General features: G+C 37.3%; 1 protein-coding gene across 14 annotated transcripts in view; it reads left to right on the top strand.

Moving 5' to 3' along the window:
- The first annotated feature begins 235 nt into the window (after window positions 1-235).
- Window positions 236-21,344, top strand: part of ikzf2 (IKAROS family zinc finger 2) — a 48,145-nt gene continuing 27,036 nt past the window's right edge. For 3 of the 14 annotated variants that reach the window (XM_018097038.2, XM_012970040.3, XM_018097036.2), the window contains exons 1-4: window positions 2,223-2,468; window positions 5,401-5,594; window positions 5,676-5,724; window positions 8,002-8,106. In XM_018097038.2, coding sequence (XP_017952527.1) covers window positions 5,424-5,594; window positions 5,676-5,724; window positions 8,002-8,106 — 325 coding nt within the window. In that variant the 5' untranslated portion in view covers window positions 2,223-2,468; window positions 5,401-5,423. 14 annotated transcript variants of the gene reach the window in all.

The following is a 21,344-nucleotide window of genomic DNA, read 5'->3' as shown; positions in this document are numbered from 1 at the left end:
TCTGAGTGACAGGCAGAGGGCACAGCGCTAAGTGCAGCACCAGTCTGAGTGACAAGCTTAGGGCACAGCGCTAAGTGCAGCACCAGTCTGAGTGACAAGCAGAGGGCACAGCGCTAAGTGCAGCAGCACCAGCGAGAGTGACAGGTCGGGCCCTGCCCACGGTGGCGGCTGCAGCAGATCCCGGGGATACGGTGTCCTGGTTCCACCCCTGGCTGCTGAGATCACTGGAGACATTGAAAGCAGCGGATCAAGTGCACTGTCCTGTAATCGATTGCCGAGCGCCTGGAGCGGCCAGCCTGTGCGTGCTGCCCGTCTGTGCCTAGGGAAGGCTGGCTGGCTGAGCGATCCGTTTCTCTGGGTTTGACCAGCTGTCCCGGGCTAACCCCTGCCTGGCTCCGGCTGAACATGGAGGAAGTACAAGCCGGATTAGCCTTGGCTACGGCAACGCTGCTGCTACTGCTACTGCTGCTTTAGTTTCCCTGAGGCGCGCCGGCGCAGGCTGCACACAAAGGGATGGGAGGCTGCTGGCACCGCTAAGGTAAAGGTACTAAGGCTGCAAACTTGCAGTGGGATTCATGCGCTGCTGCTGTCAGTGCGCTGGGGACTTGTTGCTATTAGGATGGAGGGGGAGTGGGAACTATAGCGCCTGTCATATCCATGCCCCCTCCTGTGTGCTTGGCTATACTTGCACTCTGACACTGGGCTTACACTTATAGAGATGTGCCACTAATGGCTACGCATTTCTAGCCATTAATAGTACCATCTCTTAAATTACAAACAGCCAACCTGGGGCCCTAAAACAATTACTAAACTACAACTTCCAGCATCCCTCGGGAGCCGGAGCCTTTTGGGGAAGGTACAAGTTGTAGTTCATGACATCATTAGGGCCACATGTTCCAGCATAAAAGCCATATCATGGCTCAGGTTACTGTAGTCAGGAAATTGGGTGCAGATGCAAAACCCACTAATTAAAGAAACAGTGGGAGGCTTCATTCATTTTCCTGATGCCCATCATATAAGGGTACCAGACAGTGGCAGGCAAGCTTACCACATACCATGCCACCATTTTTGTCCCCAGGTCTCTTTCATTACAATTACAGTTCATTAAGTAATGTTAATATTAGTAAATATTTTCCTGTTTTTTCACTTAGAACTCTTTTAGTGAGACATGTGGCATGGTAATGGGTATAATGTGGCACTGCTGTATTGACTTAAGATTAACATTGTGGCACTATTATATTTGTAGCCTAGGGTGTGATGGCACTGTCAACAATTCTTTTTACTATAGACAATACTAATGTGCCAACCAGCACGGTTTAGGGGATTTATAGGGATGTCACCTCTGTAACAGAAGCAAAACTCCCAGACATTGGCTGTTGGGATGTTGTAGTGCAGCAACAGCCTGTCAGATGTGAGTGTCACATTCCTGCTGTGGCTTGATGGTAATGTGACCCATAGGACAAAAAAACACAGTGGACAATATTGAAATACCGACAATGGTGTATATTGCTACTTCTGCTCCCTGGCAGAGAATTGAATGAGTTGTTTGTAAGCAGGCGGCTTGGCTACTAATGCTGAGAAATGTAGCTTTCCTTCCTAGCAACTATTGCTCTCCTGAAGTGGCAGGTGCTGGCGCCCAATACTTTACGCCTCATTGTGTTGTAACTAATAGTGCTGTGCTGTCAGGCTTATTGTGATGTAAGTAGCGGTGTGCTTGTTTAGTGCAGTGGCTTACCTTAGGAACTAAAGTATATAGTTTTACACTCATTCCTTGCACCCCATGGCAATAACCCAATGGCATCGGGGTGGGTAAGAAGATATTGTTGCCTTCTGCAGCCAGAATGTAGTAAGGCCTACACCCAATCTGACTCTAACCCTCACAATTCCACTAGGATTAATAGTAATTAGCCTTAATGTCACCGTTAATCTAACATGGGCATTGTGTAATTAGGTACCTCTCTGCCCATAACAGGCACTTGGGCATCTATATACAACTTTCATATCCTCTTCTTCAGTGACATCCCCAGGTCCTTGGTAATTTATACCACTTATTTTTGTCCCTGCTCCCAAACCATATACATTGTCCCCCACTTTCAGCCTTCTTTTTTTTGACCCCCTCCTTGTTTTTCCTTCTCACCCCTTCCTCCTCCCCCTTTTCTGTTTCTCCTGGTTTCTTTCTCAGCTGCTTCAGAAATAACCGGTGGATCCAGTTTTCTTTCTTGTTAATCTCATTGCTGGAGCGATGACCTCCCTCTCCCTCTCACTTTCCTGAAAGTACGTGACATTCCTAACTTTCCACAGCAGTCCACACAGAGCACCCGTCTCATCTGCTGCACTATAGCTCTTGCCCATCCCGGGACAGCCCTGCTCTTCTTCATTCTACCCAGCCCTGCCAATCCAGGAGCTGCCCTGCTCCTATTCCTTCTCCTCCTGGCAGCAGAGATCCATGGGACACCCCCATACCTGAGGTAGCCGAATCTGTAACCCATGCTCTTCTATTGCTCATAAGTCTATGTGTTAATGTATATGCACACAACTTTGCACTTGCACGTATTTAACCTTTATAGCTCTTTACTTATATCTGACATCTGACGCTGTCTTTCCTTCCTCTGCTGTGTTATATGCTTGCATATTTCTAGGTATATCTATATGTGTGTACCCTAACTTGCTATATATATGTAGAGATAATCTTGGGTATTTGTGTATTTTGTGTGGGACATGGTAATATGTCTATGCAGTGCCTGACCATCCTGTGGCGTCTAGGGGTGCCCAAAGTTCTTTTGATCCCTTGGTTCATGATGGTCAGCTGTAGGCGAGCATGTTCAGAAGTGGTCATTCTACACCTTTGTTATCTATGATTTTCCTGTGTGGGCACAAAAAAGGAGACGGGTGCCAGACTGGCTCATAGTTACTGTATACATGAATAAGACAGGCACGTACGTGCTGTATGCTGTAATAAAGGTGTTTTACTTTAAGTAATTACTGTCTTATGCTTGTATACTGGAGGAAACCAATGCTTGGGGACACTGTTGGCATGCACCAGAAAAAGTGCTGCTCACAGTTACTGCCTTTCCATTCTTTTATTGTCTGTATTTTCTAGCTAGTAAAGGTACCTGATTGTATCAGTGCAGGTTCTTTGGGATGGAAAAGACTTCTCATGATTTGCTAACCAGCAAGAACCTGTTGAGTTTAATAGGCTACAAAGTTTCCCTGTTTGAATTGTACAAGGCTGGTCTGTGACATGTTGAAACTGAAGTGTTATCTGCAGCTCGTGAAAGCAATTTGATCTGTCTGACAAGGAGAACTGTGGAATATTACATACTTATTTATTACGCTCGGCTGATAGAATTATAGGCCTTTTTTTTCTTTTTTTTTTTACTTTTTTGGAAAGTGATTTGGAGATGAGTCTTGAAGCAGCCTACTTTCCAGTAAGTAATGTAGAAATTCCAGGAGAGAGAGCTAAATATACTTGGTGGATCAATAGAGAAATGGCTGCTTGTGAATAATTTAACTGGCAGGGTTGGAACAGTTTGGAAGCTAATAGCAAACAAGAGAGAGGTGACAGAAAAGATTATTCCTTCTCATTGTTCCGTATATTGTCGTAGTATAATTTGTTTTTATATAATACTGAAATGTGACCACATGCTAAAAGCTACTGTATGCCACAGCCGCAATATTTTATAATTGTGATTACTATTCATTCTTGTTTCAGTATTTAAAACTTTAGCCCTATTTCCTAACATTGAGCCCATGCCCGGACTGGATATCTGGGGATTCTGGCAGAGATGCTGTTATTGGGCCTTGGGGGGTGGGGGGGTTGGGTTTGTGTACTAAAATGCAGAGCCTATTTTGAATCCCAGTTGGGGCCTGATTGAGCCCAAGATGTTGTTGGATGTTGTTGGACTACAACTCCCAGAATATGTTAACCCTTGATTATATGTTAAATAATGGCAGGAGATGTAGACCAGCAACATCTGGGGACACATGGTTAAGAAACAGGGACCTAGAGTAATACTGCAGTTACCATGGTGAGGCTCTAACCAGAGTCTAATAAACAGAAAATTATTCAGTTCTATGAGAAAATGTAGCTGTAGAATTGTAGACAGACTATTAGGTTCTTTCGGTTATAAATGTACCCAATAATTTTGTCAATTCCTTATCCCGTGTATGCATTGGGACTGCAGGATTGTTTAAGGCTGAATCTGCCAGTGCTCAGCTCTCTCAAAAAGAGAAAAGTGATGTACTGGAAGTTATAGTTTAATAATTTCTGAAGAAGCCCATAGACCATCCCTTTTTGAGCAGGTGTACAATTTGGGTAGATACAGAATGGTTATATTTTTATATTTTAGTGAAAACTTTGCTGGCAGTTGAGGTGGTGGTATAACCAGTATAGTTAAGCAAAAAAGGGTTAAAATAAGTCTCTTCCTATTTTAATGCACTGTCCAGAAGTCACTGCTAAGCCAGGGAGCGCAGATAGTCCTGCCACACAGTGAGAGGGGAGAGATATATACTGGGCTCATGAAAGCTGTATATTATTTTATTGTAAGTATGATTTGCAGCTCCATTAATTTAACCTAAAGTGTAAGTGAGGCATAACATTGTAAATCCTGTCCTATACGAAATAGCAAGTAACTAAAATATATGAAGTTCTAATATGTATGTATATATATATATATGTGTGTGTGTACACATACATACACGCAGAGTATATAGAATTAAGATGTGGCTAAGAATCATATTGCTCAGTCTACAATTTGTGGATATCTTGGAATTTATTAAGTAATTAAATTATTTTTTACAAAGTATAAATAATCTATTTTAAGGATAGCTGATGGTAACATGCAGCTATCCTGACCCCATAGAATTGGCATATGAAATGATAAGGGGATGATGCAATAAGCCCTTGATAACTGAGTAACCTATGGCATATAACGTGGTGCTGTGGTTATAGTGTTGTTTTTTTTTTTTTGGCTTTACAGGGGTTAAGTTACAAAACACAGGAAGACTTGACACAAACACTTCGCTGACATTAAGACTAGGTGCATGCTTCTTTTCCTCTTCTCTTACTTTTTCAATCCTTTTTTGTACATCTTGTCTAATTTCTACTTTTAAAAGGCTTTTTTTTTTTTTTTTTTTTTTTTTTTAATCCAGCTTAATTGCTCAGTCCTATACACTTATGTCTTCCCTTCTGTGTACTATTTGAATATATTCCTAAGTAGATCCATGTCATTCAAAGGGAAATAATGGAGTCTTTCCAAACAATTTCATTTCTTCAGAATTTGTGTTATTTTAATTGAAGCTTTGCTTTCTCAACAACTAAAAACAAATGACTAAATGTCTAAAGTATTATCTGCAAACGAGATGCACTTTGTTTTAATGTAAAGCACTGTTTAATTTCAGTTTCTGCCTAGAAACCATACGATATGCATTTCATGGAAATGAGCCAAAACCAGGCTTGTGAAAGAGAACGCCAGTTTTCACAAAATCTTATCCAGACAGGCACCCCGGGAGCTCTGCATCTTAAAAAATTAAAGGCATGGAACTCTGCAGGCGACCCAGATATAAGTACAGAAAAGACCGAGCAACCCAAAAATGTAAATGGCGTGCTACCGTTTTCGCATTGATTGATTGGTGGAATGGTTCCCATTTTGAAGATGTCCTGTTTTATATTTCAGCTCTGCACGTCGACTATGGAATCAGAGCGATCTGATGGCTATGTAACGAGTAAGTCCTGATTTCAAATGACATTCTTAGTGTTTTACCTCCTTTTCCTTAAGCCTTGTTTATTGTTTGATGGACATGGCAGTACTTTTCAGGGCTTCTATCTATTGAACAGCTTATGCCTTATGTGCTAGAAAGAGGTTTTTGACATAACTGTTGCCCTAGGGGTTAAGTGTTTGCAAACAATTCCTTAATTAAACAAAGACAATGTTATCCAGCCATGTTCTCAATGCTGTCCGTTCTTTGAGCAAAAAGGCTTGTCACTGTATTGGTCTCTAATGGAGAAAGTTATTGAACCAGTGTAATTAATCAAGGAGGCATCAGAACAACAGAATCTGCCTCAATAGCTTGTGCACCATGGTACCTTTACTTGATGTGGCAGAGTCTAGGAAATCTGTTCATTTTCTTGAGCTAATTCAGAGACAAATTATAGATCGTAAAGAACAAAACAAGTAGAAAAAAGTGTAGTCTTATATTTGCTTAGAGAATTCAACCAATTTGTTGGTTTTACCTTTTAAAGCCCTAGCGCAATGTGTTCAAATGTGTAAGTTGTGGTTAGCTTCACTGCCCAACGTCCTTTAGCATATCTCCCCACTGCTTTCCTGCCCCCTCTTTACCTGTTACAACAGTATGCTTTGTGAAAAGGTTTTACACGTTATGGTGAACATTTTAAGTTTTGTTTGAATAAAATATGTGCTAGTGTTAAGTCATCAAGTCATACGCACCGAAGAGTATTGGTCTGAGGCCACTGTTGCTTCGACAACAAGGGATTCAAATAACATAGGTGTTGGGCTTTCTCTCTATCTGGTGGCTTTTAATTAAAAGCTGCTTCTAAATGGTCTAAATCCCCCAGACCCCGCCTTTTTCCCATCTCTCCATTTATCTCCATCATTGTCCTTTTTTTGTGCTGTACTTCACATTTGATTCTTCACTCTCTCAAGTATAAGGCTTTGTACTTATATCAGAACACAGAGCATTGTGAAAGTGATTGTTATAACCATTTCAGTTTTTCATTTTGATGGTAAACGCATTGAATATTTAATTATTATACCATACATCCCCTTTGCCTTTGTGTTAGTTTGTAAGACTACCCCCCTTTAATATGTAGCTCGTACTGTATAACTATTTTGTAAAGCTGAAAATACACCATCTTCCTTATGAGTTTGTATTGGAAAAAATGTATAAAAAGGAATAAGATGTTTGTATATGGAGCAAGACTGTCAGGCTGATGAATTGGCTACTATGCATAAAAAACACAACTGAAACTTTTTCACATATAAGCATTTCTCTGTTCATCCATGTCTAAAAAAGGGGGAGGCATTTTTATAGGGTGCACACTAAACACTAAAGTGTTTTCATATTGCAGGTAAAAATTTTATATTGTTATAGCGGGACTTGGAGGAATGCGGGGGACCCTTTTTTGGCTCCCAACGAATAGGCCTAGAATCCCTGATATTTTTATATATTATATTATCACCACCAATGAACTCCACATTTACAGGACTTCTAGTGAAACAAAGGTGTATTTATTAAAGAGAGACTGACATTTTGGTTAGGTCCATAGCATTTATCAAAATCACAGATCACTTCAATAACAACTAGACAGAAAAAATTACACAAATAAATAATATCTTACATATAATCTTTAAAAACCTCTCTTTTTTAATGGCAGTTATGATCCTGTCTCCAAGCTAGTCTTATGTAGCATATATGTGTGTGTGCATGTTTGAGGCCCAGTCTGAAAGCTGATGTATTTATCTATATGTTCTTTTTTGTCCTTGAGGAGCTGTAGCTTTAAGTGTCTCCTCAAGATAACACTTTACTGAGAGAAAAGTCATAAAAATCCGTAAGCATTGGAATGCCCTTCTAGCTGGGAATTGCATCCACAGGAAGGAACATGTTAAGACTCTGGGAGAAAACATTCTCCGGAGAGAAGGATCTTATTGCAACTTTAATATTCCTAAGAAGATGCATTTTGGAGCGAAGGGTGGGCAATAAAATATAATCTGCAGCTGTTATGTTTCAACAAACATTTAGTTTGAGCTACTTTTCCCCCCTATATGATACAATACTGAGATTTGTGCAGACAATTAAAATGGTGTTTTATTAATAAAGTGCCAAGCATACTTGATAGCACTGTAAAATGGGCCGAAAATCTGAAATAAGAGAAAGATACAAACTGATGAACTTTGGCCTCTTTTGAATTCCAGATTTTTTCAGTTCTTGCCTACAGGGAAAGAGACATTTACCTTGTGTTTCGTTTTGTCTTTGTGTAACCAGGTGATAATGAGATTGTCCCTGAGACAGAACATTCCAACATGGCCATAGACCTGACCTCGTGCACGCCCAATGGACAGCACTCCTCACCAACGCACATGGCAAGCAGTAAGTTACATCTCTTTCTTTATCCCTAAAATATCCCAGTCTGTAGGAATCCACATTCAGCCGCTTCACAGAGAGATTACAGTAAGAGACGTTAATCAAATATTTATCTTTACTCCTGAAACCAGCAAGTTCTAATTGTACACTTGTCTCAGATGTTCAAACTCTGTGATGGTTTTCTGGCCCCGTTCCCTTGTTAACTGCTTGTTGTATCTTGTGTGCGTAGACAAGCTTGGGACCCCCTGCTGTCCCCTTAATATTTCTAATTCTCTATTAGATTTCAGTGTTGCTCCTCATATACAAGTGTTTGCAACTTGATTAAATTTAATACCAAATGGCTTACTGATTTTTTCCAGTTCTCCAGTTTTCATTCCGGTGACATCTGACAGTCGGCATTATAAAGTCCCTTTTAACTGCCCAGTGTTATTTTATGTACCCCTTTGAGGGTTGAATTTCAAAACCCTAGATGCCTTATAAGTGTCCTGCCACTATTAAGGATTTAATTGATAATCATTTGTTTGTCTTGAAGCCACTTTTTAAAAAAATTCCTTACTGTTGTCAACAACTGTCTACTTAATATCTACTTACCCTGACTTGGCTGGACTTGATTTATATTATTAATATAGATTTCATGTTATTTTTATAATGCCTATTTTTATTAGACTACTGTCAGTTTTATTACAGTGTCTTGCAAAATTACAGGCCATTGACAAATTGTATCAGACTTTTGTTCCATCTGCTATTTTTATTTCAGAGGACTGGAACTAATTTGACATTTGTTCATAAATAAATGTAAAAAAAAACTTAAAAGGCTAGGCATTTCGCTTACAGAGAGACCCAAAAAGCCCCCTACTAGCCTGATACATAGTGTCTGTCTTCAGCATCTTACAGGACCCCCTCTGGCATTTGCAAGTATCCACAGATTGCCAGTGTGAGCCTATACCAGCTTTACACACAGTTTAGGAGTGATTCTGGCCGATTCTTCCCAGGTTGTTAGAGAATGACACAGATTCAAATTTAAATTGAGATCAAGGATTTTGCTGGGCCAATGTAGGAAATTCAACTTTTTGTTATTATTGTTTGGTATTACCAGAACGAAACAGGTTCTCCTGCATTGTTTACAAGTATTTTGTACAAGTATTTTGTATTGTTTACAAGTATTTTGTACCTTACTTTTATTTTAATAAGATGCTCCAACCCCCGTGATAAAAAAGCAGCCCCACAGCACCATGTTTTACAGTAGATGTGGTGTTTCTGAGATGCTGCATAGTTTTAGAATTTCAATTTTAAACTATAATTAGAAGAGATTTATCTTGCATTCATCTGTCCATTAAACCTTTTCCTGTGTTACTGATAGGTCCCTGTCATGTTTTTGGCAAGTTTTTTGAGTAAATGGCCTCATTTACACCAAACTCGCATACAGGTCAGTGTTATGCAGAATTCTTCTATTGCTGTCCCATGCCTACAGTGATGTATGGTGGTGGTAGAACTATACTTTTCATCTGTAGGGTATGGTCATCTTGTTGAAAGTATCCATAATAATTAACTGCTTAATTTGTTTTTTTAACATTTTTGAATATAAAATAATAAAAAATAACCTTGAAAAAAACATTTTTAGTTTGATCGCTTTAAAATAAAGATTTCACAAGAACAAAACCTCACGAGAACAATAATATGTTCTTTAGTGTGTTTTGCAACACACTTTATATTATACTTTATCTCACTAACCTTGATTCTTCATGATTTTTACGGGTTTGGATTTAGTGATTCTGGTGTCAAGCAACAGTATTGGTACTTGTGAACATGCAAACAGGCAGTAGTACAGAAATTCTCATGTAGAGGTAGGGACGATTATTGAAGTAATAATCTCTCTCATTTATTATTTGTGTTTGCAATTATTATTTTGTTTGCATTGTCCACAGCATAAATTAAATTGCTTTGCTTCCTTCCCTGCCATTGGCCATGGCCTTTCTGTTACCATGCATTGCCTACCATGTGGAAACAGAACCTACATAACTGGCGCTCTATAACTTTCTTTCCAGTGACGTAGATTCTACATTACTGGCAGGGAAAGGGTTTAATAACTATGTTTTTTAAATGCAGAACTGTAAATTTAAATATTCACTGCCCCATTAGGTTTCAGGCAAGTAATTCTTTCTCAGTGTTTTAAATATATAAATTGAAAGCTTAATAGTTATTTTTTTGCTGCAGCACAGTGACTCAGTTGATGACTGCAGTTTGCTACCAGCATTATATTAGCGACTACACATTGCTTGCTTTTTGCTTAATTCTAATGAGATCTGCAGAGTTCTCCCATACGATAAAATGATTCTAAGCAGTCCAGTAACACTCTTTCAGAGACCTCAAAAATGATTGGCACCATCACAGGTGATTAAGCACAGTTCCTTTTGACTTGTCACTGTCTTGTATGTGGAAAATTGAAATGGCCAACAAACAGCATAAGATTATTTCAAGGGAGAAAAACCCATTAAAGAACAGAAAGTCAAGCTTAACACAGCTACGGTAACTTCTTCTTTTACAAACATATCCATTTACAAGTGGGTCTCTAGAGTACCAAACACATCACCTTCTTAAGAAGTAGCATTAATTCTTCTGAGGATTGTACCATTAGGTAGGAGGCAATGCCAGCACAGAGTCAACTGGAGATCTGATCTGAGCAGCTTTGCAGTAGATTCCCTATAATCCTTTTCAGGACATTTCTATGGATTTTGTTTATATTTTAAAGTCTTGGTTTAGCTTGGTATCCTGGAAAGGTTTATGAATAGTTATTTGTTCAGCTAATGTGGGATGGGGTTAAATAGTTTGTTTTTTCTTCTGTTTTATATTGTTTTAAAGCTATTTTACTAGTACCTTGTTTGCTACTTAAAACATTGAAGACATTTTTATAAATCAGCTCTCATCTAGATTATTTTAGCTTTAAATTAAATAATTCCGTTATTCAGTTTTTCTTTCACAATTTGGTCTTCCAGTTAACACTGATTAACTTGCCCTTCTAATTCCTCTTGTTGAAGATACCATCTCGTATCTTTAACCTTTGTCAGTCTCTTCCTTTCTTGTTTTGCCTTTTATTTCTTGGTGTCTGTTTGTGGTTTCCAAGACCTGTTTGTGGTATCCTTTCCTGTATGCACCATTCTCTGACAAATCCACAAACAATAGCAGAATATATTGGATTGATCTTCCGCTTCTGAAAAGGACCCACCTAGCTCTCAATGTCATGCAGTGACAAAGTAAGTTGAAAAACAGGCTTGGAAGTTATTTCATGGGACAACCTCAGGGATGATGTTGTGCTGTGTATGTGAATGCAGCCTACACGGAAACGCCATCCTACAAAGAGAAATCAGGTTTCTCAACACAAATAGCAAAAGGGTGTTCTGAGCATATGCTGTAGTTTATTTTTGTTGTTGTCTGACATGTAAGTATTAGACCATGTAACCAAATTAACAATGGGTAGGGTATACACTGATACTCTGTTTTGTTAGGAATGTTAGGAAAGTAAAGATAGAGCATTCTACCTAACATTCATCTGCACTGTTGAGTTATGTAGTTGAGTTAAGTGAAGTTTGTGGCAAAGTAACATTTAGTTGCTACAACTACATGTTGTAAAACTGTGGCAAAAAAACTATGAGGGCTTGTTGTGGGCTGATAATTATTATAAAGGAATGCAACAAGGTATGGTTATTGGTTGCTTACAGGTGCAATTATCTTTAAAATCTCTCATTTGTATCCCGCAACACAGAAGAGGTAGGCCATGCCTCTAGGGCAGATGTTATGTACTGGGCTCCTTTGAGCTGCTATCTGGGAATTGTGGCAGATGTGGAATTTACTTGGCATTAGTAAATAAGCCTTTGTTTGTGTTCTATTTATCTTAATGGAGAAACAATTAATATGTCTGTCTGCTTATAGCATGGATTTTTAAATTTTCACTTCTGGATTGGGCAAAAGGTTAAGGGCAGGCAAGTAGATAAGGAGGGAGATGGGAATTTAATGAGTCTTTGCACCTTAGCATCAAATTGCAAATTGCTGGCTCTGTTACACAGGAAATGTTTCAGTGTGACTAGAGTATACCATATATATGTGTTCTGACAAATGGTACATTGGCTGCAAGAAAACATCCTCTTGCTCAATGTCTATCTTATTTATCATCTTGCTGCCTCTGTGGCTCGAAAGTTCTCTTTTTGTGACTTTGAGTTATTACAGTAACGCTAATAGTTAGGTACAACATGAGCTTCAACTTATGATTTTTGAAGCAAGGGGCAATAAAATAAGTCCATAAGTCAGCTGGGTGTCACCATGAAATGTAGGCAGACTTCAGTAGACTAGGTCAGACGTGGAACATTCCTTCCAGAAGTATTCAGATCCTTAAATAAATCTCTCATATTACTGATTTTGTTTATTTGATTTTTTCTTTAATTTCAAAAGCACAGAAAAAGTTACATTTATTAATGAAACTTTGTTTTATGTTATAAAGCAAAACATAACTTTGAATATTCTGTTTGTATAGAATGCATTCCCTACAAGTCATAAAATATGAAATTATACATTATAAATACAGTAGAACCCCCATTTCACTTTTTTCAGGGGGCTAGAATAAATTATATAAAATCTGAGAAAAATATAAAATCAGGGAAATGTAATATGCATAATATAGTGGTGGGACCACAAAACAATTGTGTAAAATAATGCTTATTTATTAACCATTTACTAACTGTCGGATTTTTTTTTCCGAATTCTATTTTTTAGCAGTAAAATTTGAAAAAAAAAAAAAGTTGAAAAGCCTTTTTTTGAGATTTACTATGTAACAAAACAGCTAAAACCCTGAATCCCAATTCGCCAGCTAAAACTTGTCGAGATCATGTAGGAGTCAATGGCAGATGTCCCTTTCCTTCCCTGGAGGATCCTTCTTTAGCTTTGAAAGTTTAGAGGTTTCGGATTTTTTACACTGTTTTTCCAAAAAAGCAGTTTTCATGCCACAATGAAAGAAATTTGGAGTTTTTTTGACTTTTCTCATGTGGGCTTTTTCAGACTTTTAAGTAACTGTTATACATGGAAGTGAGTTTATTTGAATTTTTAAAAGTAAATGAGAAATGTTACAGTTTTAGTAAATCTACCTCCATTTGTGACGTTACTTGAGGAGCCTGATTTATTCATTTTCGCATTTAAGTTTTGTTTCCTCAAGTGCTCTTTTTTTCAAACAGTAACCCAGTAACAACAAAATCTCTATTATTCCATTCCATTTTCAATGAGTCTGTAAAAACATGAAAAAAAAGTCAGAAAAAAACCACCCACTGACTTCTCGGAAATTTGAGTTTAAAGAAAATTGGACTTCACTTTTTTTGCTGTGATTTTTGTAGTGGTTGCAAAAACTTAATTTTAATAAAATAGTGATGTACTTCTATTGGTCAGGAAATTATTAATGGCCAATAAGGGATAACATATAAAGGAATGAGGACACAAGCATGATTTTGACTAAAATTTATAGAAGAAACAAGTAACTTGTTAGCGCTCATTTATAAGTAGGGATGCACCAAATACCAAATTGTACTCCAAAGATTTAACTTAATACAACACAAAATAGTGTATTGCGTTATCCAGTGCTTAAGTCACAGGACTTTGCATTTCATTTAGACTGAGTGTTGGCCTTATCCAAAACCTGCAAAAAGTGTAATATTTGTCCAAGTCTGCAACTGAATACTGGTATGTTATGGGGTGGCAGCACCATCATATGGAGATTTCCTATCAGCAGGGAACTGAGAAGAATAAATGGAAACATTACAGCATTAAAATAACAACAAAAACTTTTTAGTGAGGACAGGTTGCCGTATGCAATGGACCAGAGGCTTTAATAATAGGTTATATTTTAACATAGAGATTACAGAGCACATTATACTGCAGTGGGACAATATGTGCCCTTGAGTATCTTTTTATGTTTAATGATAGCAAAAGGCAGACAGTGCACTGATTTGATGTTAGTATGTATAGTTTATGTATGTGAGTGTATAGATAGGTCAGTATAGGTTTGTGTGTGCTGGGTTTACTTGAAAGGGTTGCACTTGATGGACTCTGGTCTTTTTTCAACCATATGTAACTATGTAAGGTGGCTTCTTACTACTGAATATTCTTGCATCTATAATTAAAATTGGGCCACCAATTATGGAACATTATGGGACAATTTGACAGAGGTTTTAGATAACTTAGTTTAAAATGAAACTAGATTTGTCTCACTAGACTATATGTATTTGTCAAAATGTAATTCAATACATATGACATATACTTTCCATTGGAATGTTGCTCTAATCATATGTTGAACTAAAACTTTGCCAAAGGAACAAAATCATTTTTCTTTTTCTAAACACCTAACCAGCATTATATCTGCCCTTCTGAAGTTTGATTACAGTGTAATAGTATCAAATAAAAATTGCATTTTAATCCCCATATGTCAGGAATAACTGATGTAGAGCTTATAAGTAATAACAAAGGTACTCATTGGTACTTGCATTTGTAATTAAACCTGGGATGCTTTTTTTGCAGAGCTAGGGGGAGCAAAAGAGTCAAATTTAGGGATGCTATATGTTTCATTTAAGTTATTAGACAACTTGTTAAGGTCATGTGTCATAGGTCATTTTTGTTTTAATATTTTAGTTTTTATGGCAAAACCACCCTATATATTGAGGAAGAATTGCTTATTCTACAAATTCCAAATGAAGCATTCCCTTTGTACATAATATGCATTACATCCTAGAATAAGCTTGTTGCCTTGAGGTCCTGATGCATTCCCCTTAGACACCAGTACAATGTCAACTCTGTTGTTAGCACCATTGTTTCCCTTTGTATTTGTCTAATGTAGACATTAGGAGCTGTATGTCTACTAGGAAACCAAAATTAGCACACCAAAGAAGTATTTTTGCTTGTACTGTAATGTCCCATTCTGAACAGCCAAAGGGAGTGTTGTTTGAAAAAAAATGCTTTCCGTGTCTCTTAAGCTCTTCTTTGGTGGAGCAGGATAGCAGAGCCAGATGATCCAGTTCTGATTTATTGTTTTAAAAGTGCACTTGTCAGATTCCACTGTCTTTTTATGTGTAACCCCTCCAGCACTGCAGTAATTCCAGGTGCAGCTCCATTATGGCTTCGATGACTTGTTTGTATGGCTCTTTATTACAAAACATTAGCATTCTTCAGTCTTCCCTACCAAAGTCCAATGAACAGCACGTTATATGTATTATTCTTAATAACAGATTATCATTAGGATAAATCTGAACATGGCCATTTGTCTAGAATTAAAAGAACTTTGAATCGATTGAAAAAATACAAAATTGTTATTGTTATGAATTAAAACTATCAAAAAAGACACTTCCTTTCTAGCAGAAAGCAGTGGAGCATAGAAGAGACAGTAGGCGGAATGCATGTATGATTCTGAATAAAAACTTCTGTATGTATATAAAAAAAATGGCAGCATACAGAGAAGCTGCAATAAAATGTAAAAGATCTTCAGTGGTAATGAAAAATAGCTATTATGAATTGCAAAACCTAATGGTTGTAGAATAGGGAAACAAAAAGAAAACAAAAAAAATGTAATTCTAATGTAATTTAATTACATAATGTGGTATTGGGTCCTATTTACAAACGTAGAAATATTTACTGCTTTGATGGGATCTAGGGAAGAAGAAATTAGCTTTTTATAAAGCTTCAAGAGTTTCCATTACTGGAAATGTTGTCAAAGTAGTCTTGAAAGCTCAATATATCGAAAGATTTGTAATGATTTTGACAGAATTTTAAAATGTCATCCTCTTTCAGTTCCTCCCTATAATTTAATTTAGTTAGATTTGATCCGATGAACAGATGTCATCAATATTTTCTAAAATGATTTTGGTGTTTTCTAAGCTTTTATAAGTTGGAAAAATGTGAAGAAATAGTCAAAATAAATATGTTTTGGCAATGAAACATCTCTGATTAATCAGGCATTTTATATATAAATATTAATGGGAATAAAAGGCCAAGAACATTTTCTAAATCTTTTTAAAATTTTCAACTTTATTTTCAAATACAGTAATTTTATTTCAAAATTACCAATCTTCATGCTTCAGAATTAAGTAAGGGAAGCGCTTAGTTGAATGATGCTATCCAAATCACCAGTAATAATTTGCTGCTTAAAAGAGAAGGAAAGTCATTTTGGCATTTTACTGCCAATAGATTCGCCACATTAGTGCCACCTAGAACAATATATTTATTCTGCAGAAGAAACCATAACCATACCTGAGTAAATAGCTTTAAAAGCTTTTTCCGTTTGCTTAAGACTGCAGCTGCCATTTTAAGTAGCTTCCTGCCTGCAGTCTAGCAGTTATAGCTGAGATCACACATTCCTAAGGGAGGGGGGAGGGAGTTCTTAGCATTCTGGTGGGAGGGGGGAGCAGGAGAGGGGAGAGAACTGAGCAGACTGGCCACTGAAATTAAGGATGTTTCTGAGAGAGGAAGTCAGACACTGGAACATCATGTTTACAAAAAAAGAGACAAGTAATCCTGTGTTTCTTTTGATAGGGGACTCAGTGCAGCGTTTCTGTGAGTGCTTATGGCTGTATTTACATAGACCTTTCTGATAAAGCTTACTGAGTTTTTACCTTCCCTTCTCCTTTAAGGATTGGTTCATTACATTTCTTAGAGTAAATGCCATCAAAATTTACAATTTCATGGAGCATAAAATTCTCTCATTTTACTAAAGAATGTCCCACACTGAAATCGGGTTCTTCAATTTGGAAATATTGAAAAAATAATAGAAAACATATTAAGAAACACTGAATTATAAGTATTCAATCCCAACACTTTATCAACTTTTGAATTTGATTTTTTTTCATAATTCAAGTTTTTTGCAGTGAAATTTGAGTTATGGTTCAAAAACTCGAGTGCCTGTTATTTATTAAGTGCAAAAAAGCTGAAAATTTAAATGTAGACATACGGCAGCTAAAAGCTTGCAAGTTCATGTAAAAGTCAATGAGAGTTGTCCTAGGCAAGTTCAATCAATCAATTTTCAGTTCAAGATAATTGAGTTTTCAAATTTTTTTGTCTATTATTCAAACGAGTGTACCATGTTAATAAATAAGCAAGCATTCATTTATTTTTTTTTACAATATGAGTTTGAATTAGACAAAACTCTTGAATTGACAAACCTAAAAATTGATTAATAAGCCCATTGAAGTTGGCCCACTCCACTGTTACATTGACCTTGTTTTTGGGTTGTTCTCCTGAAAGATTAATTACTGCGGTATTTCCTTGCATTTTTTTAAGTTCATGTTCTTCTTTATATTTATACAAGATACCTAGTCCTGCCTCACATTATAACTGATTCCAGTAAGATAGCTGCCTTCTAAAGAGGAAAACTAGTTCGTAAACCAATGTTGTCAGTAGCCATCAAGAGTAAGAATATTCCATGGACTATTACACAAGTTAATGCAAAATGGTAGTATCAAGAGTAATTATATCTGCGTGAGTCAAACCGTATTGCAATAATGGTGGCTATGTAACCTTTAGGTAGGCTAGGGGTTTATAGAGTCTCCTAAACCAGGCTCACCAGGCTCCAGTTTGAAAATCTTCATGTGATTTATGCTGTAACATTTGTTGCCTTATTGAGTGTGTTTTATGTTCCTAGCAGATACATTATTTATGTATTGTTGTATGCCTTTTGTCATCTGCTTCAGTAGCAGCATTTCACAACTGTGCTATATCCTATTCAGATTACTTGACACTGATTAGAAGTTGAAACCATAATATATTGCTTTCCAGTTTAGTAGTCTTCAGCTCCAGCAGGGTTAAGGATACTGGTCTGCTTTAACCTTCCCCACATTGCCCTAAGCTATAAGCTAAAGTGACAACAATATCAGATATCTGTCTCTCCATGACCTTAATAGTGGTTTGCTGGCTTTCTGATTGACTTTGGGCGGGCAGGAGAGTGGCCAAAGGGAAACTGAACATCTTCAATAAGGCTTATTTATGAACTGGCAAAGCAAAGGCTTTGCTAACTGTTCTTTTTATAACTAAAGAGCCTCTAGGTTTTCATAGGAAGCATTTTGTCCTGAGACAAAGTGAAACTATATTAAATTCACTTCCAGGCAAGGGACCTGTTATTTAGAATGTTCTAGACCTAGGTTTTTCTTGATAAGAGGACCTCCGTTAATTTGGATCTCCAAACCTTAAGTCTGCAAAAATCATTTAAACATGAAATAAACCCAATAGGATTAGTTGTAATCAAATACAAGGTATTGTTTTATTATTTCAGAGGAAAAGGAAATTACTTTTAAAAAAAAAAAATGTATTTGCTTAGAATAGAGTCTATGGGAGGCTGCTTGCATGGATAAGCTTATTTACTGGTAGCCATATAACTTCTTACATCTTTCCTCTTAATAAAGTAGCTTAAAATAAGTTCAACCCCCCCCCCCCCCCCCCCCCCCCCCCCCAGAAATAACAAAATGTGTTAAATGTGCAGAACAAGGAAATGCCTTAGCAGTCAGTTTAAATAAAAGAGAGAAGATGAATCTGAGATGGCCACTAAACAGAGACGTGGAACAAAAGACTAGTAGTGATACTGTTCTAGCTTTACATTCAGTCTGCTTTCTGATTGATAGAGCACTGTGTACATCAGATAGATTACAGAGGTGCTAAGATGTTCCTCTGTTATATAGCAGTCACATTGTAACATATCCATAGATATAACAATGGAGGCAGCAGACCCAGCAGCTGCTGGAAGGGTAGAAGTAGAGAGACAGTGGGAAACAATGGACACACAGTTTTATCATATGCATAAAACACATCTGTAGATTTTTTGTTTGTAAAAAAAAAAAAAATAATTAAATGTCATAATTATAATTAATAATTAGTTTAAAGAGGGACTATTAACATATACGTAATAAAGGGCTTCATACTTGGCATGTATAATGGGAAAGTCATTTAGAAGTTTAAAGAAGCGCAGGTTGTTCATTGCTGCCTGTGTGATTTTTTTTTTTAAAGAGTGGAGTATACTACACTTTAGCTTGGGGCATATGGTGCGTGTGCCCCTAAAATGCCGACAGCCAGTTGTTACTTTATTTGGGTATGCTGGGAATTACAGTGCAACATGGCTGAATACTATGTATTCCCTGCACCAATATTTAAATTATTAGCAAGCTAGTTTTTCAGCTTTAACTGCAGGCAGGCAGAGGGTTAAAACAAAGCTAGTGTTTGTGTTTCAGTTGAAATCACATTTCCAATCCCTTACACCCTATTCCTTAACAAACTTTTCGCCAGTCCCCTCCACACCTTCCCTGCTCCTCCAGGTTATTCTGGCCGATGGCCAAAATCTTAGAAATAAAAGACTTTTTTTTTTCTTAGAGAATTTCCCTCCCACCTGTATTTTCTTCCAACAGAACAGGTTTCTGGTCTTTCCACATTTTCTCTCAAACAGTTCCAAGGTCATATCCGGGTGGATTGGTGTGTCTTAGGTTTTCATTTCCCCCCCTTATAAAAAGCCAGACCCAAGATGTTCCTTGGCATTACTCTGCTGTGATGTAGAGATACCTAGGCACCATGCACCTAACAAGAAAGTTACGAGAAGCTATAAAAACATTTTATAAGGATTATGCAGTGTGCCAGTCACCTTTTCATAAGCATCTCATGTTTTATTTCTGGACAGGATACTGTGGCTTAATATGCATGGGCATGTAATGTACTATTGGGGACATACCTTTCAAATATTGAAAATTTGGGAGATGTCACCCTCACCTGGCTTATTTTCATTTCAATTTTGCAAAGAAAAAAAATTCTTTGAGTCATTTACAAAACTGTCTCTAAAAGAAAGAGGCAGAAGAATTACAAAAGTCTAAAAGTTCATACCCACCAGTTTTTAGGTCTGGTGTGTTATCCAGAATGTTCTGGACCTGGGGTTTTCTAGATAAGGGGACCTACATTAATTTGGATCTCTATACAATCAGTTTCTGCCTTAATGTGGGCAGATTATTTTTCAAATCATTTCTAGAAGTATAATCCTGGGAAAGTCTGCTGAACAGTTAGAGATTCCCACTCTGATGCCTCCCCTTGACACCAGTGCAAAGCCTTCAGCAGCAGGTAGAGTAGTGGGTAGCAGTGATTAAGCACAATCATTGCCTTAAAAGAAAATAGGGGAATACATCAGTCTGAAGGTACCATATTACACCTTGCTTTAGTGAATATCTGTAGCCAGATAATAAAAAGAACAATGTAAGATTATTTGTTTTTACTCTTTTAGAAATGTGGCAGGTTGTGGGACTCCCTATGTGGCATCTTTGGAACCCAAAGGTAGCTGGATTGTAAGCACCACTTAGATTGTAAGCTCTACAGCTCTACAGGGCAGGGACCTCCTTCCTACTGTGTCTCATACCACATGGCACAGGTCCAGGTTGGTAGAGCAAACCTGATACTAAATCAGACAAAATCCCAACTTTCAATCAGATATTCTGGATTTGGATGCTTGTTTTTCTGAATATCTTCATATTATCAGAATAAAATACAATGGGATACAAAGCAAAATGTCCACCCAAATTGTAATGATTTTATCCTCCTGTAATCAATACCTGCTAGCTTTTATTTTTGCATTTTTATTTAAAATAGTACAACAATAAAGAAAATAAGAAAAGAAAAATGTGTCTTACATCTGTTTTGAAAATTCACACATTCATAACATTTGCTGTGCACTTGTTAGGGAATGTTTGGATGTATGGCCCTATTGATTCTGTATTGGCAGCCATTTTTGGTAGTGCCAGCCATGGACCCCAGATGGCAGTGAATTTACCCAGACTCCCTCTGGCTATATACACTACTTTCTGTAGGAGAAGGACCTCATGTAGGGCTTTTTTTCCACTGTGTCAAGATTGGTGGTCTCTTTCCATACTAATAAGATAACCTTTTTGGCATAGTATAGAAGTTGTAAATAGAATACCCTCTGGTATAACTGTTCAATGTGGCCCATCAGACACAATTCTGGTGAATGTATATTTGAGAGGGCAAATTTTGTTTGTATAAATTCTAGAATATTCTTCCAATACCTTCAGGTATGGGGGCTTTCCAAGAATACATGATATATAGTTCCAACCTCAATTCCACACAAGTAACATGTTTCTGGGGGGGGGGCTCTGGTATATCTAGCCAGTCTATAGGGAGTGTCTAGGGAAACTTCAAGTTTCCTCTTCCTCCTCTAATATTTTTCTAGTTAACATTGGCCTATT

This window comes from Xenopus tropicalis, chromosome 9 (genome assembly GCF_000004195.4).
Source record: "Xenopus tropicalis strain Nigerian chromosome 9, UCB_Xtro_10.0, whole genome shotgun sequence".
Taxonomy (NCBI): Eukaryota; Metazoa; Chordata; class Amphibia; order Anura; family Pipidae; genus Xenopus; species Xenopus tropicalis.
The sequence above is the reverse complement of the archived record's forward strand: the minus strand, read 5'-3'. Positions and strand labels throughout refer to the sequence as shown.